This window comes from Staurois parvus, unplaced genomic scaffold, assembly GCF_062004578.1.
Source record: "Staurois parvus isolate SC_StPar_1 unplaced genomic scaffold, SC_StPar_1.0 ptg000200l, whole genome shotgun sequence".
Lineage (NCBI taxonomy): Eukaryota > Metazoa > Chordata > Amphibia > Anura > Ranidae > Staurois > Staurois parvus.
The window spans coordinates 3,685,803-3,706,449 of record NW_028317996.1 but is presented as its reverse complement, the minus strand read 5'-3'; the positions used below and the strand labels follow the sequence as shown (position 1 = coordinate 3,706,449).

General features: G+C 40.1%; 1 protein-coding gene across 1 annotated transcript in view; it reads right to left on the bottom strand.

The window, feature by feature from the left end:
* The window catches only part of CIITA (class II major histocompatibility complex transactivator), a 160,806-nt gene that overhangs the window by 117,827 nt on the left and 22,332 nt on the right, over positions 1–20,647 (bottom strand). Inside the window, exons 2-3 of the mRNA XM_089678238.1 lie at positions 18,525–18,611; positions 12,200–12,283 (exon numbers count right to left, since the gene is read on the bottom strand). Coding sequence (XP_089534364.1) covers positions 12,200–12,283; positions 18,525–18,611 — 171 coding nt within the window. The remainder of the gene's footprint in view (positions 1–12,199; positions 12,284–18,524; positions 18,612–20,647) is intronic.

The following is a 20,647-nucleotide window of genomic DNA, read 5'->3' as shown; positions in this document are numbered from 1 at the left end:
CCCCTGCAAATTTTGTAAGTTTGCCTACTTACAAAGAAATGAAGGGTCTACAATTTTTATCATAGGTGTATTTTAAGTGATAGTGACAGAATTTCAACCAAAAATGCAGAAAAAAACCCTGATACAAATGTTCTTAATTGAGTTGCAGTTCAGTGAGTAAAATAAGTATTTGATTCCCAAGCAAAACTTAGTACTTGGTGGAGAAACCTTTATTGGCAAGTACAGAGGTAAGACATTTCTTGCAGTTGGTTACCAGATTTTCACACATCTCATGAGGGATTTTGGTGCACTCTTCTTTACAGATCTTCTCTAAATCCTTAAAGTGGTTGTAAAGGCAGGAAGGTAAAAAACCTTCTGTGTGCAGCTGTGCCCCCAGCCCCCTCAATCCTTACCTGAACCTCATCACGAGCCAGTGATGTGAACGACAGCCTCGGCTGTCCCAGGTCTCTGCCTCCTCATTGGCTGAGACAGGAAGCGGGAGCCATTGGTTCCCACTGCTGTCAATCACAGCCAATCAGTCAATGAGAAGAGAGAGGAGGTGGGGCCAAGTCACGGCTCCGTGTGTGAATGGATGAGTTGTTGCTAAGAGCACCTTCTTAAATTGACAGAACTAATCTGTGTACCACATGAGCACATAGCCAGTCTGTGGGAGCCAGAATTATTGTTGGTTGGTAGGGGATCAAATACTTATTTTACTCACTGAACTGCACCTCCATTTATAACATTTGTATCATGTGTTTTTTCTGGATTATTGATTGATATTCTGTCTCTATAATTTAAAATACACCTATGATAAAATTTATAGACCCTTAATTTCTTTGTAAGTGTGCAAACTTACAAAATCTGCAGGAGATCAAATACTTATTTTCCCCACTGTATATCCAGCATCTGTCATCTCCCACAGATCTAACTAATGCCTCCTGATTCAAGAACTAATTCCAGGCTGCCTGCAAAGTGCTGCTGCCTGGGAATTACACTGTGGAAAGGAGTAGAATGTACCTTCTTGCCTAGTGTAGGATGAGACCCACTTCCTGTATCACTATCAAACGTGGTTTCCCCACTGACATTTACATAAACCATGACTGTGGCATTGCCAAATTGCATCTTTAATTTGTGTCCTGCAAGGAAATCTGTCCTCAGGAGGAGATTCAGCAGAAAGGTTTGAACCTCCAGAGCATTGACAGACAATTGAGCTACCTCCTATGTCCATTGACCCTGCATTGTAAAGAAGTCCAATAAACTGCTTTAAACAACAATTTTGTGTAAGACAGGAATTCCTGGATTGGTGACAGGAGACACTAAGGCAGAGACGTTCTTGGATGAGAACAAATGAGACTACATCTAAATGTACCACAGCAAGCCAATAGGTGCTGAGCAAATCCAAACGGAAAGTACTCACCTTTAAAAGTAGCTGAGAAACACCATATAGGGCACTGCAGCAGATATTGGTTAGTCATGTAAAGTGCCCAATAGGTCCCACTATTATATACCCAGGATCAATGATGTATACACTCCCCAGCATGGCCTCCAAAGTGATATAATTAGATTTATTTTGGCTCAGAACATGTTTGGAAATGACACCCTGCCTCTACATCAAATACACACACAACTATATAAGAAACAAATATTTGTACTTAGATACATGTATATGTTTGTATTCTGAATCCTAATTTTTAAACCCACTGAAATCCTCCAGTGATCTCAGAGTAATGCATTTGTTTCCAACTGTAGAGAAAGATCTGTTCAGAGTAATAGGTCACTAAGACATTCCAACCACTGAGATACCCCAGGCATAGAAGAGCCAGTATTGGTGCTAACACTTTGGTAAACAACCAAGGGAAGGGAAAAGGGAAGGGAGGAGGCATAAACTGTTATTGAATTTCCGCTACAATAAATAAACTGAATAGATGATTAAAAGGAAACAGATGCAGGCAAAATTTCATGTGGAGGAGAACATCTCTGCTGGCTGAGAAGACGTGCCCTGCTAGCCTGTTTAAGGGCTGCTGACACTGAAGACCTTGGAATTTTGGTACCTGCGTCAGAGTTCCCTTGGGAACCTACAATAGGTTCCTTGTCCTTGTGTGGCTGATGCAGAATAGTACTCTTACCACCTGTTAGACTCTTAATAATCTTATGCAGTGTCACCCCAAACAGACAGTCACACAAATAGTAGATCTGCAAAGCTTTTTTAGACACTTCTTTCATTAGTCTGAATTTCAGCCAGAAGATCCCACATAGATACAGTACATCACAAAGCTGAGATGTCAGAGCCCCAGAATCCAGCACCACAATGGTAAAGTACTTAATTTTTTTTTTTTTATACAGGATTTATATAGCGCCCACAGTTTGAGCAGCACTTTACAATGTAAGGGCAAACAGTACAGTTACAATTAAATACAGGAGGAAGCAGAGGGCCCTGCTTGTTAGAGCTTACAATCTAAAAGGGGAGGGTCAAGTGATACAAAAGGTAATAACTGTGGTGGATAAGTTTATGGAGAAAATGCATGTACAGTTCTTAGGTGGAGGCAGGATAGGCTTCTCTGAAGAGAAAAGTTTTCAAGGATCTCCTAAAAGTGGACAGAATAGGGGACAGTCGAACAGATTGGGGTAGGGAATTTCATAGGATGGGAGAGGCTTGGGAGAAGTTCTGCAGGCGAGCATGGGAGGAGGTGACAAGGGAACTAGAGAGCAGGAGGTCTTGGGAGGAATGAAGAGTGTGATTTGGTTGGTATTTTGGGACTAGGTTAGTGATCTAGGTGGGGGCCGAGTTGTGGATGGCTTTGTAAGTTGTTGTTAGTATTTTGAATTTAATTCGTTGGGTGAGGCGCAGTCAATGGAGGGTATGGCAGCATTCATGATGGACTGGAGGGGGATAGCCTATGTAAAGGTAAGCCAATGAGGAGGGAGTTTCAGTAGTTGAGGCAAAAGATAACCTGGTAGTGAATTAGGAGCTTTGTGGTGTCATTGGTTAGGAAGGGGCGTATTTTGGAGATGTTGCGGAGGTGGAGACGGCAAGCTTTGGAAAGTGATTGGATGTGGGGCTGGAAGATGAGTTCAGGGTCTAGGATCACCCCTAGCACCCTGGCATGCAGGGATCGGTTGGTGGTTGTGCCATTGATCTTGACAGAAAGGTCAGGGGAAAGGGCGTATGGGGGAGGAAATATTATGAGCTCGGTTTTTAATAGATTGAGTTTGAGGAAGTGGTGGGACATCCAGGCTGATATGTAGGTCAGTAAGTTAGTGATACGTGAGGAGACTGTTGTGAGCTGAAGGGTTGAGAGATATATTTTGGTGTCATCTGCATAGAAATTATATTGAAAGCCATGGGAGGCTATCAGCTGACGTTGGGAGGAGGTGTAGATTGAGAATAGGAGAGGTCCAAGAAAAGAAAAAAGGAAGAGGAGAGGAGGAAGTAGAATTGTAAGACACTAAAGGTGCAGTGAGACAGGCAGGATGAGAACCAACGAACAGCAGAGTCACGTATATCAAGGGAGTAAAGTTTTTTGAGGAGGAGGGGTGGTCAACAGTATCAAAGGCACCTGAGAGGTCTAGAAGGAGGAGTACAGAATAGTGTCCATTGGTTTCTTCTGTTAGTAAATCGTTTGTGAGTTTTAGGAGAGCAGTTTCTGTGGAGTGTTGAGGGCGAAATCTAGACTGAAGGGGATCAAGAAGGTTATTCATGATGAGGTGGCTGCTCAGTTGTTAATAGATCAGGTATTCAAGGAGTTCAATGAGTTTGGAGGAAAAGGGGAGCAAGGAGATGGGGCATAGGTTAAGATTGGTGGGGTCCAAAGAAGGCTTTTTAAGTATGGGGGTGACTAGTGTGCATTTTAGAGTGTTGGGAAATGTGCCAGATGAGAGAGGAAGATTCAAGATGTGAGTTAGAAAGTGAAGTATAGAGCCAGAGGGTGACCACAGTATTCGAGATAATAGGGTCCAGGGGACAGGTGGTTAGGTGGGTATTAGAAAGAAGTTTAGCAATTTTGTCTGTAGTAGCAAGGTTGAATAAGGGTAATGTTAAGTGTACCCGTGGACATGGGGTGTTAAGTGAGGGAGTTATCTGCAGAGTGGAGATTTCATTATAAATTGCATGGATCTTATTTTTGAAGTGATTGGCGATCTACTGGGCAGTGCGTGAGTTAGTGGGTGGAGGCAGTGGAGGACGAAGAAGAGTGTTAAAAGTAGAGAAGAGTTGACAGGGACTGGATGAGAAGGTGTTAATGAGAGTGATAAAATAGGTCTGCTTGGCAGTGTGGAGGAAGGAGTTGTATTTTTGGAGGGCAGTTTTATATTGGTTGAAGTTTTTGTGAGACTTATTCTTACGCCACTTACACTCAATAGCATGGCTGCGTTTTTTGAGGCTTCTGCTCTTGTCTGTTTGCCAGGGTTGTAGGGGTCAGGGCCTGATTTTGTGTGTATTGAGAGGGGCGAGCTCGTTAAGGGTGGAGGACAGGGATCTATTGTAGAAAAAAGTGGCTAGATTGGGGCAGAACAGGGGTGAGATATTGTCATAGAGGTGGTCAGTAGCACAGTGGAGAAGAGAAGGGTTAACGTGGCAAAGGTCTCTACGGGTAATTGTTAGGCAGTTGGAAGGAAAGGTGGTGGAGAACAGGGAAAGAGTGAAACTAATAAGGTAGTGATCAGAGAGAGGAAAAGGATTGTTGAATAGGTTGGACGAAGTGCATAGGTAGGAAAATACAAAGATAAAGGTGTTGCCTTCAGAGTAAGTAGGAGCATGTACCCATTACTTCAGGTCAAATTAGGAGGTTAGACTAAGAGGTTTAGAAGTAGAAGGAGTGTTAGTATCAACAGGGATGTTGAAGTCTCCGAGAATGATTGTGGGAATTTCAGAAGAGAGAAAGTAGGGTAGCCAGGCAGAGAAGTCATCAAGGAAAGTTGATAATGGTCCAGGTGGCCAGTAGATGATAAAAATTAAAAAAGAAATTGGAGAAAACAGATGTACAAAGTGTGCTTCGAACGATGAGAGGGACAGAAGGGAAGGAGAGTGCAGAACCTGAAAGGTGCTCTGTGGGGATAGGAGGATTCCCACTCCACCTCCCTTGCGTCCACTTGGTCTGGGTGAGTGAGTTCAGAGAAGACCACTATGGGAGAGGAAAGCAGGAGAAGCAATGTCAGATGCATGAAGCCAGGTTTCAGTGATAACAAGTAGATGAGTTAGTGACAAAGAGGTCATAAACAGAGGTGAGTTTGTTACAGACAGAGCGAGCATTCAAGAGGGCAGAGGAGAAGGGTGGACTGGTTTGGGGAAAAAGAGGAATGGAGACTAAATTTTGTGGATTGTGGCTGCTGCTAGAGGGTGCAGGGTGATAGGTGCTTTGGTTGCAGTTAAATAAAGGAGGCCCAGGGTTCGGAGATGTGTCTCCAGAGGTTAACAGAAGCAGAAGGTCTTGCATCTTCTAATAGATCATGTAAATAAGAGATTCCTTGCTAAGTTATAACATAAATGCCTTGTCTATTCTTCAATCATTTGGGTCATCTGGAACCCAGGCCAGCATGGGACAAATTAGTTATCCAGTCGCAGAACACATAGATCACCACCACGACCTCTGGCTTCCTATCTGTAGGATCCTTAAGGGCTCATTCACACTAACCTTGATGCAGTAACACACATTAAAAGTCTTGGAGTGTTTCAATGCTATTCAATTTGAACAGCACCCAAATGCACCTTCACAACATATGTGCACTGCAATGCATGGCAGCACATCACAATGCCAAAATGCAGCATGAGCTATTTTTCATGACTTGAGGTGTGTTGTAGCCCATTAATTGTAAATGGGGTGCCTAACACAGCATACCTAAATGTTCCTGAATGCATGAGAATGTAGTGTAGACATTCCGAAAATTTTTTATTTTGTTTTATTAATTGAAGAATTTGTTTTGGATGCACTTGTTAATGGACCCTATTCATTTTTGGAATTAATTTTGAATCTTTAGTATTTGGCTAGTTTCAATCAGAATAGCCTGGTTGTTAAGGAGAGGGCGCCATGTCCTTAACAACCATGACTCAACTGCTGTCAAAGGGATTCCCTGCTGTCAGCAGAATGCAAACAAACGAAGTGTCAGTTAAAAATTAAAAAAAACCAGCATGGGGGTCCCCCCCAATCCATACCAGGCGCTTTGGGTCTGATATGGATTTTCAGGGGAACCCCATGCCAAAATTAAAAAAACAAACAAAATGGTGTGCCCCCCCCCCCACAATCCGTACCAGACCCTCTGAGCATGCAGCCCGACAGGCCAGGAAAGGGGGGACAAGTGAGCACCCCTCGAACCATACCAGGCCACATGCCCTCAACATGAGGGGTGCTTTGGGGGAGGGGGGTTGGGTCACCCGGTAACTGACATGTACTCCCCCCTCTTTCCTGGTTCCATGGTTCAGGGGGGGGGAATGCTCACTTGCCCCCCTTTCTTGGCCTACCAGGCTGCATGCTCGAATAAGGGTTTAGTATGGATTTAAGGGAGGGACCCCATTCCATTTTTTTTTAATTTGGCATGGGTTCCCCTTAAAATCCATACCAGATTCATACTTTGATGCGTAAGGAAATGCGGCTCTGGTGGGATTACACAGGTCTCCAGAGGTATATTAATGAGAGCATGATTCCTAGTGGTTTAAGGATCAGAAAATTTCCTTCTACAATTTATTCATATATTTTCCTTACAGAATTGAATGACATCCTTACCACTTGTTCTCTCAACCTCATGAAGTTAATACGGTCATATGAAGACGAAATATTGGTGGAAGTAAATCAAAGCATAATCTCCTCAAAAGAAATCCTTTTGCAATATCGCCAGCTTTCCTCTTATGAAAATCGGAATTCAGATTTTCTGTCTAATATTAAGAATCTGGAAGCTGAGATTATCAAAACTAAAAGATCCAAATACCTACGCAATTTAAAAGATTATGAGAAAGCCATGGTGTATGTTCGCAATAAAAGCAAAAGGTTTCCACAATATATACTCAAAATAATATCTGAGTCTGCAGCCAATAAAAAGGTTAATTTCAGGTCACCAGAAACATCTGAAGGCAGAATTAAGAGCTTTAAAAAATTTAAAAGATAGAAAAGACATAATTATCCACCAGGCTGATAAGGGTGGTTCCATTGTGATTCTGGATACAGATAGCTATAGGCAAGAAGAATTCAGACAACTAAGTGATATAGATACTTGCCATTCATCGCACTATGAGACATCTCTTAGACATGGGTAAGGAGATGTTTGTCCTAGATTAGAAGGTCTTTTTTTTTTTGATGGTGGAACACCCTATAACACCAATATTCCACCATCTTCCAAAAGTTCACACACAAGGCATTCCAGTGCAAGGACAGCCCATTGTAGCATGGATAGGTTCCTTGCTGGAAAGGCTCAGTGAATGGGTTGGCGAGTATTTACAACCGCTTGTCATGCGTTTACCAGGATATTTAAAGGATACTGCCCATGTCTTAGCTCACATACATGAGATCAAGTGGTGTACCGAATGCACATGGTTAACGATTGATGTTAAATCATTATACTCTAGTATACCCCATCATCTAGTATTGGAATCCATTCGATATCATTTGGATAATTACAGCATTATAGCCCAGAAATGAGAGAATTTCTATGTATGGCAATCAAATTTCTGTTGAAGCATAATTTTTTTTATATTTGATCAGAAATATTATGTTCAATGTAGAGGTGCCTTGATGGGAGCCAAGTTACATAGGAGGAAATGTTTTTATTCCCCCACAACAATCCATATAAAACATACAGTTGTGTTCAAAATAATAGCAGTGTGTTGAAAAAAGTGAATACAGCTCAAAATCCTTCTAATAGCTTTTATTTCCATACACACAAATGCATTGGGAACATTACACATTCTATTCCAAATCAAAACATGAAGAAAAATATATCAAATTTGTGTTGTTCCTCTAAAAGAATTGAAGAAAAGTGAATATTAGACTGTTCAAAAAAATAGCAGTGTTTGTATTCTTCTTTACAAACTCAAACATTCACTATATAAACTGAAAAATGTTTGAAGATTTTGCTTTCCTTTGAATCACTTAATTAATATTTAGTTGTATAACCACTGTTTCTGAGAACTGCTGTACATCTGTGTTGCATGGAGTCAACCAACTTCTGGCACCTGTGAACAGGTATTCCAGCCCAGGATGATTGGACTACATTCCACAGTTCTTCTCTATTTCTTGGTTTTGCCTTAGAAACTGCAATTTTGATGTCACCCCACAAATTTTCTATTGGATTAAGATCCAGGGATTGGGCTGGCCACTCCATAACGTCAATCTTGTTGGTCTGGAACCAAGATGTTGCACGTTTACTGGTGTGTTTGGGGTCGTTGTCTTGTTGTTACACCCATTTCAAGGGCATTTCCTCTTCAGCATAAGGCAGCATGACCTCTTCAAGTATTCTGATGTATTCAAACTGATCCATGATCCCTGGTATGCGATAAATAGGCCCAACACCGTAGTATGAGAAACATCCCTATATCATGATGCTTGCACAACCATGCTTCACTGTCTTCACAGTGTACTGTGGCTTGAATTCAGTATTTGGGGGTCATCTGACAAACTGTCTCCGGCCACTAGACCCAAAAAGAACAATCTTACTTTAATCAGTCCACAAAATGTTGCACCATTTCTGTTTAGGCCAGTCAATGTGCTCTTTGGCAAATTGTAACCTCTTCAGCACGTCTTTTTTTCAACAGTGGGACTTTGCGGGGGCTTCTTGCAGATAGCTTGGCTTCACATAGGCGTCTTCTAATTGTAACAGTACTCACAGGTAACTTTAGACCTTCTTTGATCTTCCTGGAGCTGATTGTTGGCTGAGTCCTTGCCATTTTGGCTATTCTTCTATCCATTCGAATGGTAGTTTTTCACTTTCTTCCACGTCTTTCAGGTTTTGGTTGCCATTTTAAAGCATTTGCGATCATTTTAGCTGAGCAGCCTATCATTTTCTGCACTTCTTTATATGTTTTCCCCTCTCCAATCATCTTTTTAATCAAGGTACGCTGTTCTTCTGAACAATGTCTGGAACGATAAAGAATGAGAGTGCAGCGCTAACCCAAATAGCGTTTAAACATATGATAGACCACATATGATTGTGGATCAGTAAAATGTCAGTGTAAGTTCATCAGATGTACTGAAAATGCATACAGTCTCCAATATGTAAAGAACCAAAAGTAGTGACTTTCAGAAATGATAAGAAATAGCCAAATAATGCACTAACCAGATAGCGCATATTAAAGCGCATGGAGCATTTAAGACCTGCCCCTGGTGCTCAGCCACTGTATCACTGGAGCAAGGAGGTGTCATCTATAGGGTGACCACTAGATGTCATCTATCCGGATGGAAGCTGAGTCCAGCCACTGTATTAGAGGATCAGGCGGATGTCATCTATAGGGCGACCACTAGATGTCATCCGTTCCAGGAGGAGCTGTGTCATGGATCCAGGGATGTCACTTGCAGATGTGTTCTTTGCTAAGCTCAGCCCCAGGACCTTCAGAATTACAGGCTCCCCAGAAATAAAGAGCCCGTGGAAAAAGGCCTCAAATAGTGTGATATCGTTTATTAAAGTAGATAAATAATCAGAAAAGAACTTACTAACAAAGGTTCAGCTGCTCATAAACGGCCAGACCAGAGGTACATGTACACAGGATAAAAATAGCTTGGCACTTCCCTAATGTCTGGAACGACCCATTTTCCTCAGAATTTCAGAGAGAAATGCACTGTAACCAGCATGATCAACATTTGCTGCCTTCCTTCCTTAAATAAGGGCAATAATTGCCACCTGTTTTTCAAAGAATGAATGACCTCACTAATAGAACTCCACACTGCTATTATTTTGAACATGCCCCTTTCAATTAGTGATTCAATTACACAGAATCAGCAGCATGCATGTCATGACTGTTGGGTCTGTTGGATTTCTATTACTCTACTACACCTGCTAGTAAATTATTTGCCATGTAGAAATATCATTTCTACCAAAAACAGTTATTGATCAGGTTAGTGATGTCTGACTGCTATTATTTTGAACACAACTGTATATAATCTGGTATGGTTGCTTCATTGACGACCTGATCCTAGTATGGAAGGGTCCAGTTACTGTAATTGATTAGTTCAGGGTGTATTTAAATGATAATTGTTTGAATCTAGAATTATTTTGTAATTATCACCCCGAACGGATTGATCTGGACCTGACCCTTGCAGGACATATGATGAGTGGGGAGGTGACCACTAAAATCTATAGAAAACAACGTGCAGGCACTTCTCTTTTATTAGCCACCAACTGGGAAAAAATCATCATCTTGAAGCCGAAAAAGCTCTTTATTGCTTTCTTCTGCTTTATTTTTTTGTTGTTGTTTGGTTTTCTGTCCATGTGTCAGTAATTATCCTAATTGCTTTTAATTGATACACTACCACATTAGAGCTTTGTGGGTAGTATTTTCTATACTATATATGTTGAGTTTTTAGTGACATTTTGTATTCTATGAATAAGGCTTTATGAAGCTGAAACACATCAGCTTTATGGATCCTGCAATTATGTAACCAAAAGAGATTTCCATTAAGAAGCTTTCTGAGTTGCCAATATTATTGATCATTATGTTAGTGCCTCTTCCAGCACCTCCAAGGACAGCCCACAGATGGAGAAGATTAGGAGAGAAAGAGGACCCACCACATCATGTGACCGACCAGGAGACACCAAAAAAGGCTAGGTATAATAGAACAAAACAATCATACCATACACACTGGGTGGTGGATGATGGGGTAGGGGCACCAGGGGAATAGGGAGGTTGTTTGGAGAGATCTCAAATCCCTGAATTGGACTTTAAGAACAGGAAAATTTGTGGTGACTATACTATTTCTCTTTTTGTTTCTAAAGCTACACTTTGATTTAACATTAATTATCTTATTGGCCATGACGGAAATATAAAACAATCATAATTATGGTAATTCTAAGTATTAAATTTTTTACATTGTTTTCTTCAAATCATTTTTGTCCAACTCCACTGAGGAAGGTTAGTCAAAAATTGACAGCTTGTTGTGCATAGCATGTCTTAAAGAGAACAGAAAGAAATTCATAAGAAACACACGTATGCATCTGGCAGGGGGTTGCACCTTTCTCTGATCAGACTGCCTGTTGCCAGAATAAAGCACAGCTTGGGGGATAATGCTTGCTGACCGTTTTCTATTTATTAGATGAGGTCAGGATGTCTGCAAACAAATCTGCTTGCGGTGATGCAAACTAATCTGAAACCCACTTGGAACACATATTCTGTTGGTTAAACTGTACTTTCACTTTTATAACCCAGATCAAAACTCATATTTTAGTTTGAGTACATAATAGGCTGAATCCCTCACCAATGTCTTACATTGCTATGAGACTCAAACAGCAAGCTCAGGTCTGATGACTACCATCATGGCCACTGCAAAGCTAAGTGAAGGGGTTCCACTCCTGATCATTCTCTTCAATGTACAACAAATTGTTTGGAACCTAGCAATGCAAATTATTCATTTCCTATGATAACTGCCACAACAGGTGAAAGATATAAAAATATTGTGAGTTATTCAACATAGAGGCATCTACAGTATGTATCACCTTACATAGTTACATAGTCAGTCTGGCTGAAAAAAGACAAAAGTCCATCCAGTTCAACCATTAAAAAAAAAAAAGTTATAATCTTATACCCACAGTTGATCCAGAGGAAGGCAAAAAAACCCAGCAAAGCACGATCCAATTTGCACCTGCAGGGTAAATAAAATTCCTTCCTGATCCCCTGAGAGGCAATCGGATATTCCCTGGATCAACGTTACCTATAAATGTTAGTAACCAGTTATATTCTGTGTATCCAGTGAAAGAATCCAGGCCTTTTTTAAAACAATCCACTGAGCTGGCCAGAACCAACTCTTGAGGGAGTCTATTCCACATGTTCACAGCTCTCACTGTGAAGAAACCTTTCCGTGTTTGGAGATTAAATTTCTTTTCCTCCAGACGTAAAAAGTGTCCTCTGTGTTGACCTCAGGGTGAATAGCTCTACACTGAGTTCACTATATGAACCACTAAACTTGAAACAAGAAAGCCTTTTAAAGCTGTATGTCACTAAAAACATTTCCAAATCCTGCATGAATAGATTCCTTCAAACAGCACAAAAAATAAAAAGATAATTGAAAAGTTTAATATTTCTTACCTGTGTCACTGAAGTTAATATCTATATCACAGCTGTCATCACATAGATCAATACCAAAAGGTATATCCACAGAGTTTTGCATGTCTAATAGATACAAAAACAATGCATTATATAAGTTATCCTTATACCAAAAGTATATTTTGTTTTTGTTCTACAGAGAATTGCAGTTATTTGATAAGTTAGGTAAAGTAGAAGCCCATTTATTTGTTAATGATTGTGTAGGGATAACTATGATCCTTACTGAGTCACTCATATATATATATATATATATATATATATATATATATATGATATTATAAGATGGCTATATATACTCCATTTTGTGCTTCTATCCATAACTTCACATATCCACTTCCAGTCCAGACACTTTTACCTCCTTCCTGTCCAGACCAATTTTCAGCTTTCAGTGCTATCACACTTTGAATGACAATTGCGCGGTCATGCAACACTGTACCCATATGCATTTTTTAGCATTTTTTTCGAGACAGATAACACTTTATTTTAGTGGTATTTATTCACCACTGGGATTTTTATTTTTTTTGCTATGTAAATGAAAAAGTCCAAAAATTTTGAAAAAACTTGTTTTTCTAATAAAATAACCAGAAAATTATAATTTCTAAATTTTTTTTACATTTTTTTTATTTTTTATATTTTTATTTATGTTTTTGTTTTTTACATACTTGTCACCCTAGTAGTACAGTGTCACTATGGTGACACTGTACTACTTGTGGGGGTGATGAAGATTTTTTTTTTCTTTCACACTGATTGCTTTTACACCCTTAAAGGCTGTAAAAGCAATCATTTCTCCTTTTCTCTGGCTGCATTCTTGCAGCCATTGAGAACTACTGAGTGAGCTGTGATTGGTCACAGCTTGTCACATGGTACAAGGCTGTTGCGAATAGCCTTGTACCATGTGACCTCTGTGATCATTCACAGATTTCACACGTAGTAAGCAATGATGTCAGAAGTGACATCTTGCTTACTACACTGCATGTGATCACTGATTGGCCAATCAGTGATCACATGATCGGGACCTCGCACAGAGGTCCCATACGACGATCAGTGTTCCACTTTGTCTGGAGGACACAGCAGGCACTGGATCGCGGTGCTGCGCGCTCCTGGGGAGCACGCACAAGCAGGGGGCGGGGAGGCCATTTATAAACAGCAACCTGCCCCTGCACTGCCACCGTCCGGCTGTTTATATACAACGGCCCGATGGGAGGTGGATATTTCAAGTTGTTTATTGCAAACACATATCTAGATTGTAACTGTGGGTCTGCCTAATACAGTGAGGGCAGACACTGTATTTCCCATATACGCATCCCATATATGTATATGTAAATAAATAAATATAATTTGGAACCTCATCTCAAGTTTCCTGTAAAGTAGAGGAACTTGAGCAGGAGGTACTATCCTCTCTATACATGATGAATAAATACACTGCATAAGCATGCTGAAGACTTTTTAACAGCACATTACACAAAAATGTTTGAAAAGTTTCTTTTAACAGAAAGACTCTAAAAGCACTCCCAAATAATTTTGACTTTGACACAGATAAGAGGTATTCTGACTTACCTGTGAATTACACTCACTGGCCACTTTATAAGGTACACCTTGATACTGGGTGTGGTTTTCTACTGCTGTAGCCCACCTGCTTCAAGGTTCAATGTGTTGTGCATTCAGAGATGGTATTCTGCATAACTTGGTTATAACAAGTGGTTATTTGAGTTGCTGTTGCCTTTCTATCATCTCAACCCAGTCTGCCCATTCTCCTCTGACCTCTGACCTCGACAAGGCATTTTCGTCCACACAACTGCCACTCACTGGATGTTTTCTCTTTTTCGGACCATTCTCTGTATACCCTAGAGATAGTTGTGTGTGAAAATTCCAGCAGATCAGCAGTTTTTGAAATACTCAGACCAGCCCGTCTGGCACCAACAACCATGCCATTTTTAAAGTCACTTAAATCCCATTTCTTCCCCATTCTGATGCTCGATTTCAAGTTCAGCAAGTCGTCTTCGCTACTTCTAGATGCCTAAATGCAGTTTCTGCCATGTGATTGGCTGATTAGCAATTTGTGCTACTAAGCAATTGATCCAGGTGTACCTAATAAAGTTGGCAGTGAGTGTAAAGGCTCATACCTTCAGGTGACTGGACACTGGCAAATATTTTGAGGACATGCCCCTTGTGCACCTCCCCTATAACCCCAACCTCACTTTGTAAGTCCTGAGTTTTGTAACAAGCAATGAATAGAAGTGAGGGTAGCTCTGTCTTGTGCTGTACTTCAGGATATGGTGTTTACAGGTATGTGAAAATTATTTTCTTAATCGTTCAGTACAGTACACAGGCACAGTACACACAGTATTCATAGACACTGGGACCCCTGAGCAATGAATGACAGTGGTGGGCAATAATTAGTTAAACAGAAAGTGTGCCAATAGGTCCAACAACATGGATCAACTGACCCAACTTCAGAGTCCTGCTACAAGGACCATGCAGTCAAAACCTGCATACCCAAAACGGGTGTCCACCTGATAACACTTTTAAGAGGTATGAATAGAAGAACGGGTGGAGACCTTACAAAGCTTGGCTGCAGAAAATTGGTGTCAGAATGACCAGGAAACAACCACCATCCTGGAAGTCCAGCTTCCTGACAAAAGCTGTTGAGACAGACTCTGATGGCTCTGACTACATCCAGGCAATGAAGAGCAATTTCCTTTGGATGCTTTGGAGTAGGGCACAAAGATGGAAGGACTATGTTTTCACTAAGGTAGAACACAGATACCACCTTTGATAGAAAAAATGGTCTTGGGCAAATGACTAACCTGTCTTTGTGAAGAATGATAGTATGGTCCACCAGTGAGGGGGATATCATCCCTACATCGCCATTTAGGATTCCACTTATAGGGCCCCTGCAGTGAGTGTCCTGAAAGCCTCTTGGCCCCTTGGGGTCTGGGCGTGGAGGTGAGGAGGCATTTTAGCCGGTGTGGGACGACCTCCAAGACAACCACTGCCTTGCTAAAGAAGCTGAGGGTAAAGGTGATGGACTGGCCAAGCATGTTTTCAGACCTAAACCCTATTGAGCATCTGTGGGCCATCCTCAAACAGAAGGTGGAGGAGCGCAAGGTCTCTAACATCCACCAGCTCTGTGATGTCGTCATGAAGCAGTGGAAGAGGATTCTAGTGGCAACCTGTGAAGCTCTGGTGAACTCCATGCCCAAGAGGATTAAGACAGTGCTGGAAAATGATGGTAGCCACACAAAATATTGACACTTGGGGCCCAATTTGGACATTTTCACTTAGGGGTGTACTCACTTTTGTTGCCAGCGGTTTAGACAGTAATGGCTGTGTGTTGAGTTATTTTGAGGGGACAGCAAATTTACTGTTATACAAGCTGTACACTCACTACTTTACATTGTAGCAAAGTGTCATTTCTTCAGTGTTGTCACATGAAAAGATATAATAAAATATGTACAAAAATATGAGGAGTGTACTCACTTCTGTGAGATACTGTATATATGAAAAATGTTTTTGTATATACATCTATAACAAATCTAAAAAACCTGGAAAATTAGAGTGGTTCTTTCGCCTCATTACTAGTGTATTCTTAGACGTTAGTTATAGGTAAAGGACATCAAAAGGAGCACACACACAAGAAGGCGCTGAACAGAAAAAATGGAAAGAATGAGATCTAAGGAATCACAAGTCCTGGCCCAAAGCGAATCACACATCTGGGCATAAAAAGATGAATATTACTGTAAAAGGTTATGAATCTCAAGGTCCTCATTTAGACCTTTGCCTAGAGGCACTTTTGTTTTTGACAGCATGCTTTCCAGAGCCGCTTGCCATCCATCTTGGATTATTATGCTCCCAAGCATGAGTAGCTGTTCTGACAAGACACACTTCTGTACGCCTGTAAAAACTAGGCTGTACTTCACTGCCTCTTATTAATGGGTTTGTGTAGTTTTTATATAGAATTATATATTTATATACAGAACTTTACTACATATTCCATATTATATGTATACACTTGCACTATACTATACGAATGTATCTGTGTTTCTCCAAACCTAGTGCTTACTATATCCAGATATAGATCCTGATACAACTTAACATTATTGACAGCACCCATCCTAAAGCACGGAACTATATACTGTGTCTGTTTGAGTAGAAAGGTTTGGTAAACACTCTATATACCCTCTCACAAAGGAGAGGAGACTTGGGGGCTGATCATGTGAACCTATTCAGGTATTAAAGACTTGTTATGCAGCATCCAAAATTGGCTCTGAGGAACAAGGGCTCACCCTTTGAAACGTGTCAGCCAGGTCTTCACGCATTTGGGATTAGTCTAGGAGACCAGACTTTCTCATGTTCATTATGGAGTTTGATATGCCTTTTCATTTGTGTTGTTTGTGTGTACACATCTACTATTTTTATTATCAATAAAATCACCATTGAGGTAATGCACTAGGTTGGCGAAGCCTCTTTTTTCTTTTTTTTATTACATCACACAGTAGTGCGAGTATTTCTGTGAAACAGGTTTTTCTGGGCCAATTTGGTGCAATGAGAATTACTGGCTTATTCTTTTGCTGTATTTTGTGGACCAAAATAGAATTTGCACTACAGGGAAGGCATAAATTATTCTGACCTGAGAACGCGAGATTATAAAGCCATCCAATGCTAGTGCTAGAGGAACCTTTGTCTTGGCCACAACCTGTGGTAGTCTGCTGTTAAGTCTGGAGGTCAGGATATCCACATATGGGATCCCCCATCTCTGACTTATCAGGTTGTACATACACATTGAGGATACACTGGCCTTTGTCCAGGCAGTGGCAATTGAGGTCAGTTGTATTCCAGTTGTCTACTCCTGGGATGTGGACAGCAGACAATGCTGGACAGTGAGTTCCCATCCATGAGATGATCTGTCTTAATTCCTTCAAGGCTGCATGACTTTTAGTGCCCCCCTCTACAGTTAACATAGGCCACAGCCATGGCATTATCTGCTTGCACCGATTGGGTGTCTATGCAGAAGGGGTGTCCAGTGCTTCAGAGACATCCTTATTGCCCTGAGCTCCAAGATGCTGATGGGGAGTTTGGCTTCCACTGATGGCCATGTTACCCCTTACAACAAGGGACTGGAATATTCTTCTCTGGTCTGAAAGACTGGCATCTGTTGTCATTACTTTCCAGTGATAAGGAAGAAAAGACTTCCCCATTGTCAAAGCTGGGCTGGAACCACCATGCCACGGAATTTTGTGCTTGGCTGGACAGGAGCATGGGTAGGTTGAGAGAAAGAGCATGCTTGTTTCATGTCAACAAGATGCTGTGTTGCAGAGGTCTCCAATGAAATTGGTCGAATTGAACAGCCTCAAATGAGGCCACCATTAGGCCTAGCATTTTTATGTCCAGTAGAGGACAAATACCCTTGTTGGACTTTGCTTTGAATATAATTATTTGAGCCTGTCTTTTGGGGGTATGGGCACAACATGGACACAGCTCTATGGGCAGTCGGATATTAACACCCGACTGCGCTGTGCTCCGATCCACCCAGATGGATGGGAACAGATCTCCATACATTTGTTTTTGTCAGAATATTTTGGAGGTAAGCGGGTGTTCAGTTACATCCGCAGCTTCATCGAGGAGATTGGAGGGTCCGATTCGGTCCGTCTAAAAAAGGTAGACCCAATCCAACTGCTCGTTTTTTTTTTCTGTGTGATGGTGAAAAAAACAGAACAGGGGTGTGGTTTGGGATATGGCCTGCTTATGTTGCTTAAGGCACCAGATTTTCTGTGTCTATAGACTTCTGAAAGGGAAATCCAGCTCTGGCTAATCTATTACAATACCTAAAGAACAAAACTAATATTTAAAAAGCTTGTATTTTAAAAATATTTTAATGAGCTTCTGGCATGCTTCTGACATGTATAAAGATTACCAGAATTAACTGAAAGTAGGCAGCAAAATCAGGAACCTAGCTATCTTCTATAGCACCTGGGAGCTCCCAAAGATAAGGTGTTCTATAATACAAATATTAACTTTTGCACAGTAGTATGCACCTCTGGCTCACCCCCTCAACACCCAACTATCATTCCTACCATGTAATAGACAGGCTCACTAACCAACAGAGAGGCACTGAATTAGAGGGACTCCTAAACAGTTGAAAATAACTGAGGTGTCTGCATTTTTTTCCTGTAGTAGTTTATGTTAACACATTATAGTACATATACCCTTTTAGCAGATTTATAGACTAAAATATTACCTGGAGAGTCAAAATATGAAAAGGGGGAGAACATAATAAAATGATCCTGGACACTAAAAGCTAAATTACCTTTTATATCACAATCAAGCTGATCCATATCACTGCTCAATAGCTGTGGGTAGCTCCCGCTGAACTCCTTTCTTGAACAATCATAATCTACAGTAGAAAGAAAAAAAGGATTCAGCTATTTCTTTACTAGAAAATGTGTAAAATACAGTATATACTGCTGAAGAGGTATTTAGCAGTTTATATTTACTAAATCAATTGCAGCTCCATGCTCTGTTGGAGACCAGATATAGTGTGCAGGGTCATGGGTTTAGTAACACTTTAATACAGGTCTATCAACTGCTCAATCCCTGAAGAAGGTAGAGGCTTTTGCCCAGCAAACACATTGGCTGTATTTGATATTCTTAACTGTTAAATATTTCAGAAAGACCTTTAAGTGAAATTAACTTTTGTACTTGCTGCTCCTCCATGCATGTCCAATAATTTACCATCTATTTAGCACTCCCTTTGTCATGATCCAAGAGGTAGTAGCATAGGCCAAGAACAAAGTACAAGTATATTTTCATCATAGATCTGCTTTTTGAAGAAGAATGTACCCTACGTATGTCCATCAGAACCAATTTTCACTTCAGTCAAGCTCTATCACACACACACAACAAGCTGGAGCCAGGGTGGTGGCCAATCTAAATTGCTTAACTGCAGTAGAGACAAATCAAGCCACTCTAGCTCAGCTGGTTGCCTGGATTTCAACTTTTAGCTAAAGTTGTAATCCATATAGAAGAAAAATATATTTGAAATATATATTAAAAATATTCTTCCCAAATATATTGACATATATTTGAAATGCTACAATTTCAGCCATATTCAATATATTTCAAATTATATTTCAATAAATATAAATATATATATATATATATATATATATATATATATATATATATATATAGTATGTTGAAATGCATTTTTATTACAAAATATATGAAGAATATTTTACATTTTTGGAATGCATTTACAAATATATGTAATATATACAAATATATTGAATATTGCCAAAATTGTAGTATTTCAAATATATGTCAAAATATTTGGGAAGAATATTTTTTAAATATATCTCAAATATATTTTTCTTCCATGTGGGAAGGTTTTTTTTTTTTCATTTTGGAGAGTGGTGGTGTTGGTGGTGTGTGTGTGTGTGTGTGTGTGTGTGTGTAAACACTTGTCAGGTTTTTCTGTTGTCTGTGCCTTCTGTGGTTATTACCAAGAGTGAAAGTAAAAGAAAATCCACAATTTTGGGTTTTCACCAGGACAGGAATGGATGAAAAATCTTCCAATGTAGGCCCTAGTTCTGGTGATCCTAGTAACTACCTGTTTTGGCTATGGGACCGGAAGTAAAGGGAAAGTTCCCCAATAGGACATTGATGGCAAAAAACTGAATGGGGTTCTAAAATTTCTTTACTCTATCCAAACTGAAAAAACTTTTCCCTGTAGTTCTACCTTAAATACACCAAAAGGAGGGATTTTCAGATTTTCAGTACTGGAGTTAAAAAATAGTAAGGACTGGCTATAAGCACTGAAAAGCTTGAATTGTCCATAGGAAAAAAAATGACTGTAACATACATGAACTTGTATATAACTGTTTTGTATGTTACAGTCCTGCTTTGAAATGTGGATATGTAAATGTATCACTATATGTTCTCAATAATTAAACAATAACTGATTTTTACAGCATTAGTTCAGTGAGCTTCCTTTGTGTTTCTATTTAAGTTTGAATGTTTCCTTCTTTAGTTTTATTGGAGGCTGCAAGACTTTTCCAGAACTGATACGTGATAAACTTTATATGGATTTTACTATATGTTAATTTCTTGAAGCAATTTTACCAAGTAAACCTGTTTTGCTTCCTTTAAAGAACTTCCATTTAGTTTCAAACTGTGAATAACAGTGTGCAAGCCATATAAATGCTTTTGCAAAGTTTTTTCCCTTCCTGTGGGTCAGCTAGGGGCTAAGGGCTCCAATGATGAAAAGTGATTTTTTTTTCTATTTTCTATATTTATGTTTTCTATTTTTTTTTAAAGGAAACTTGTACTAAGGGAACATGTAGACTGACACTGATTTCCTATTCTTTTGAAAATGCTAGCTGTCTGGCTGTCATGCTCAGAAAATGGATTCAATACATTCATTAATTCCCT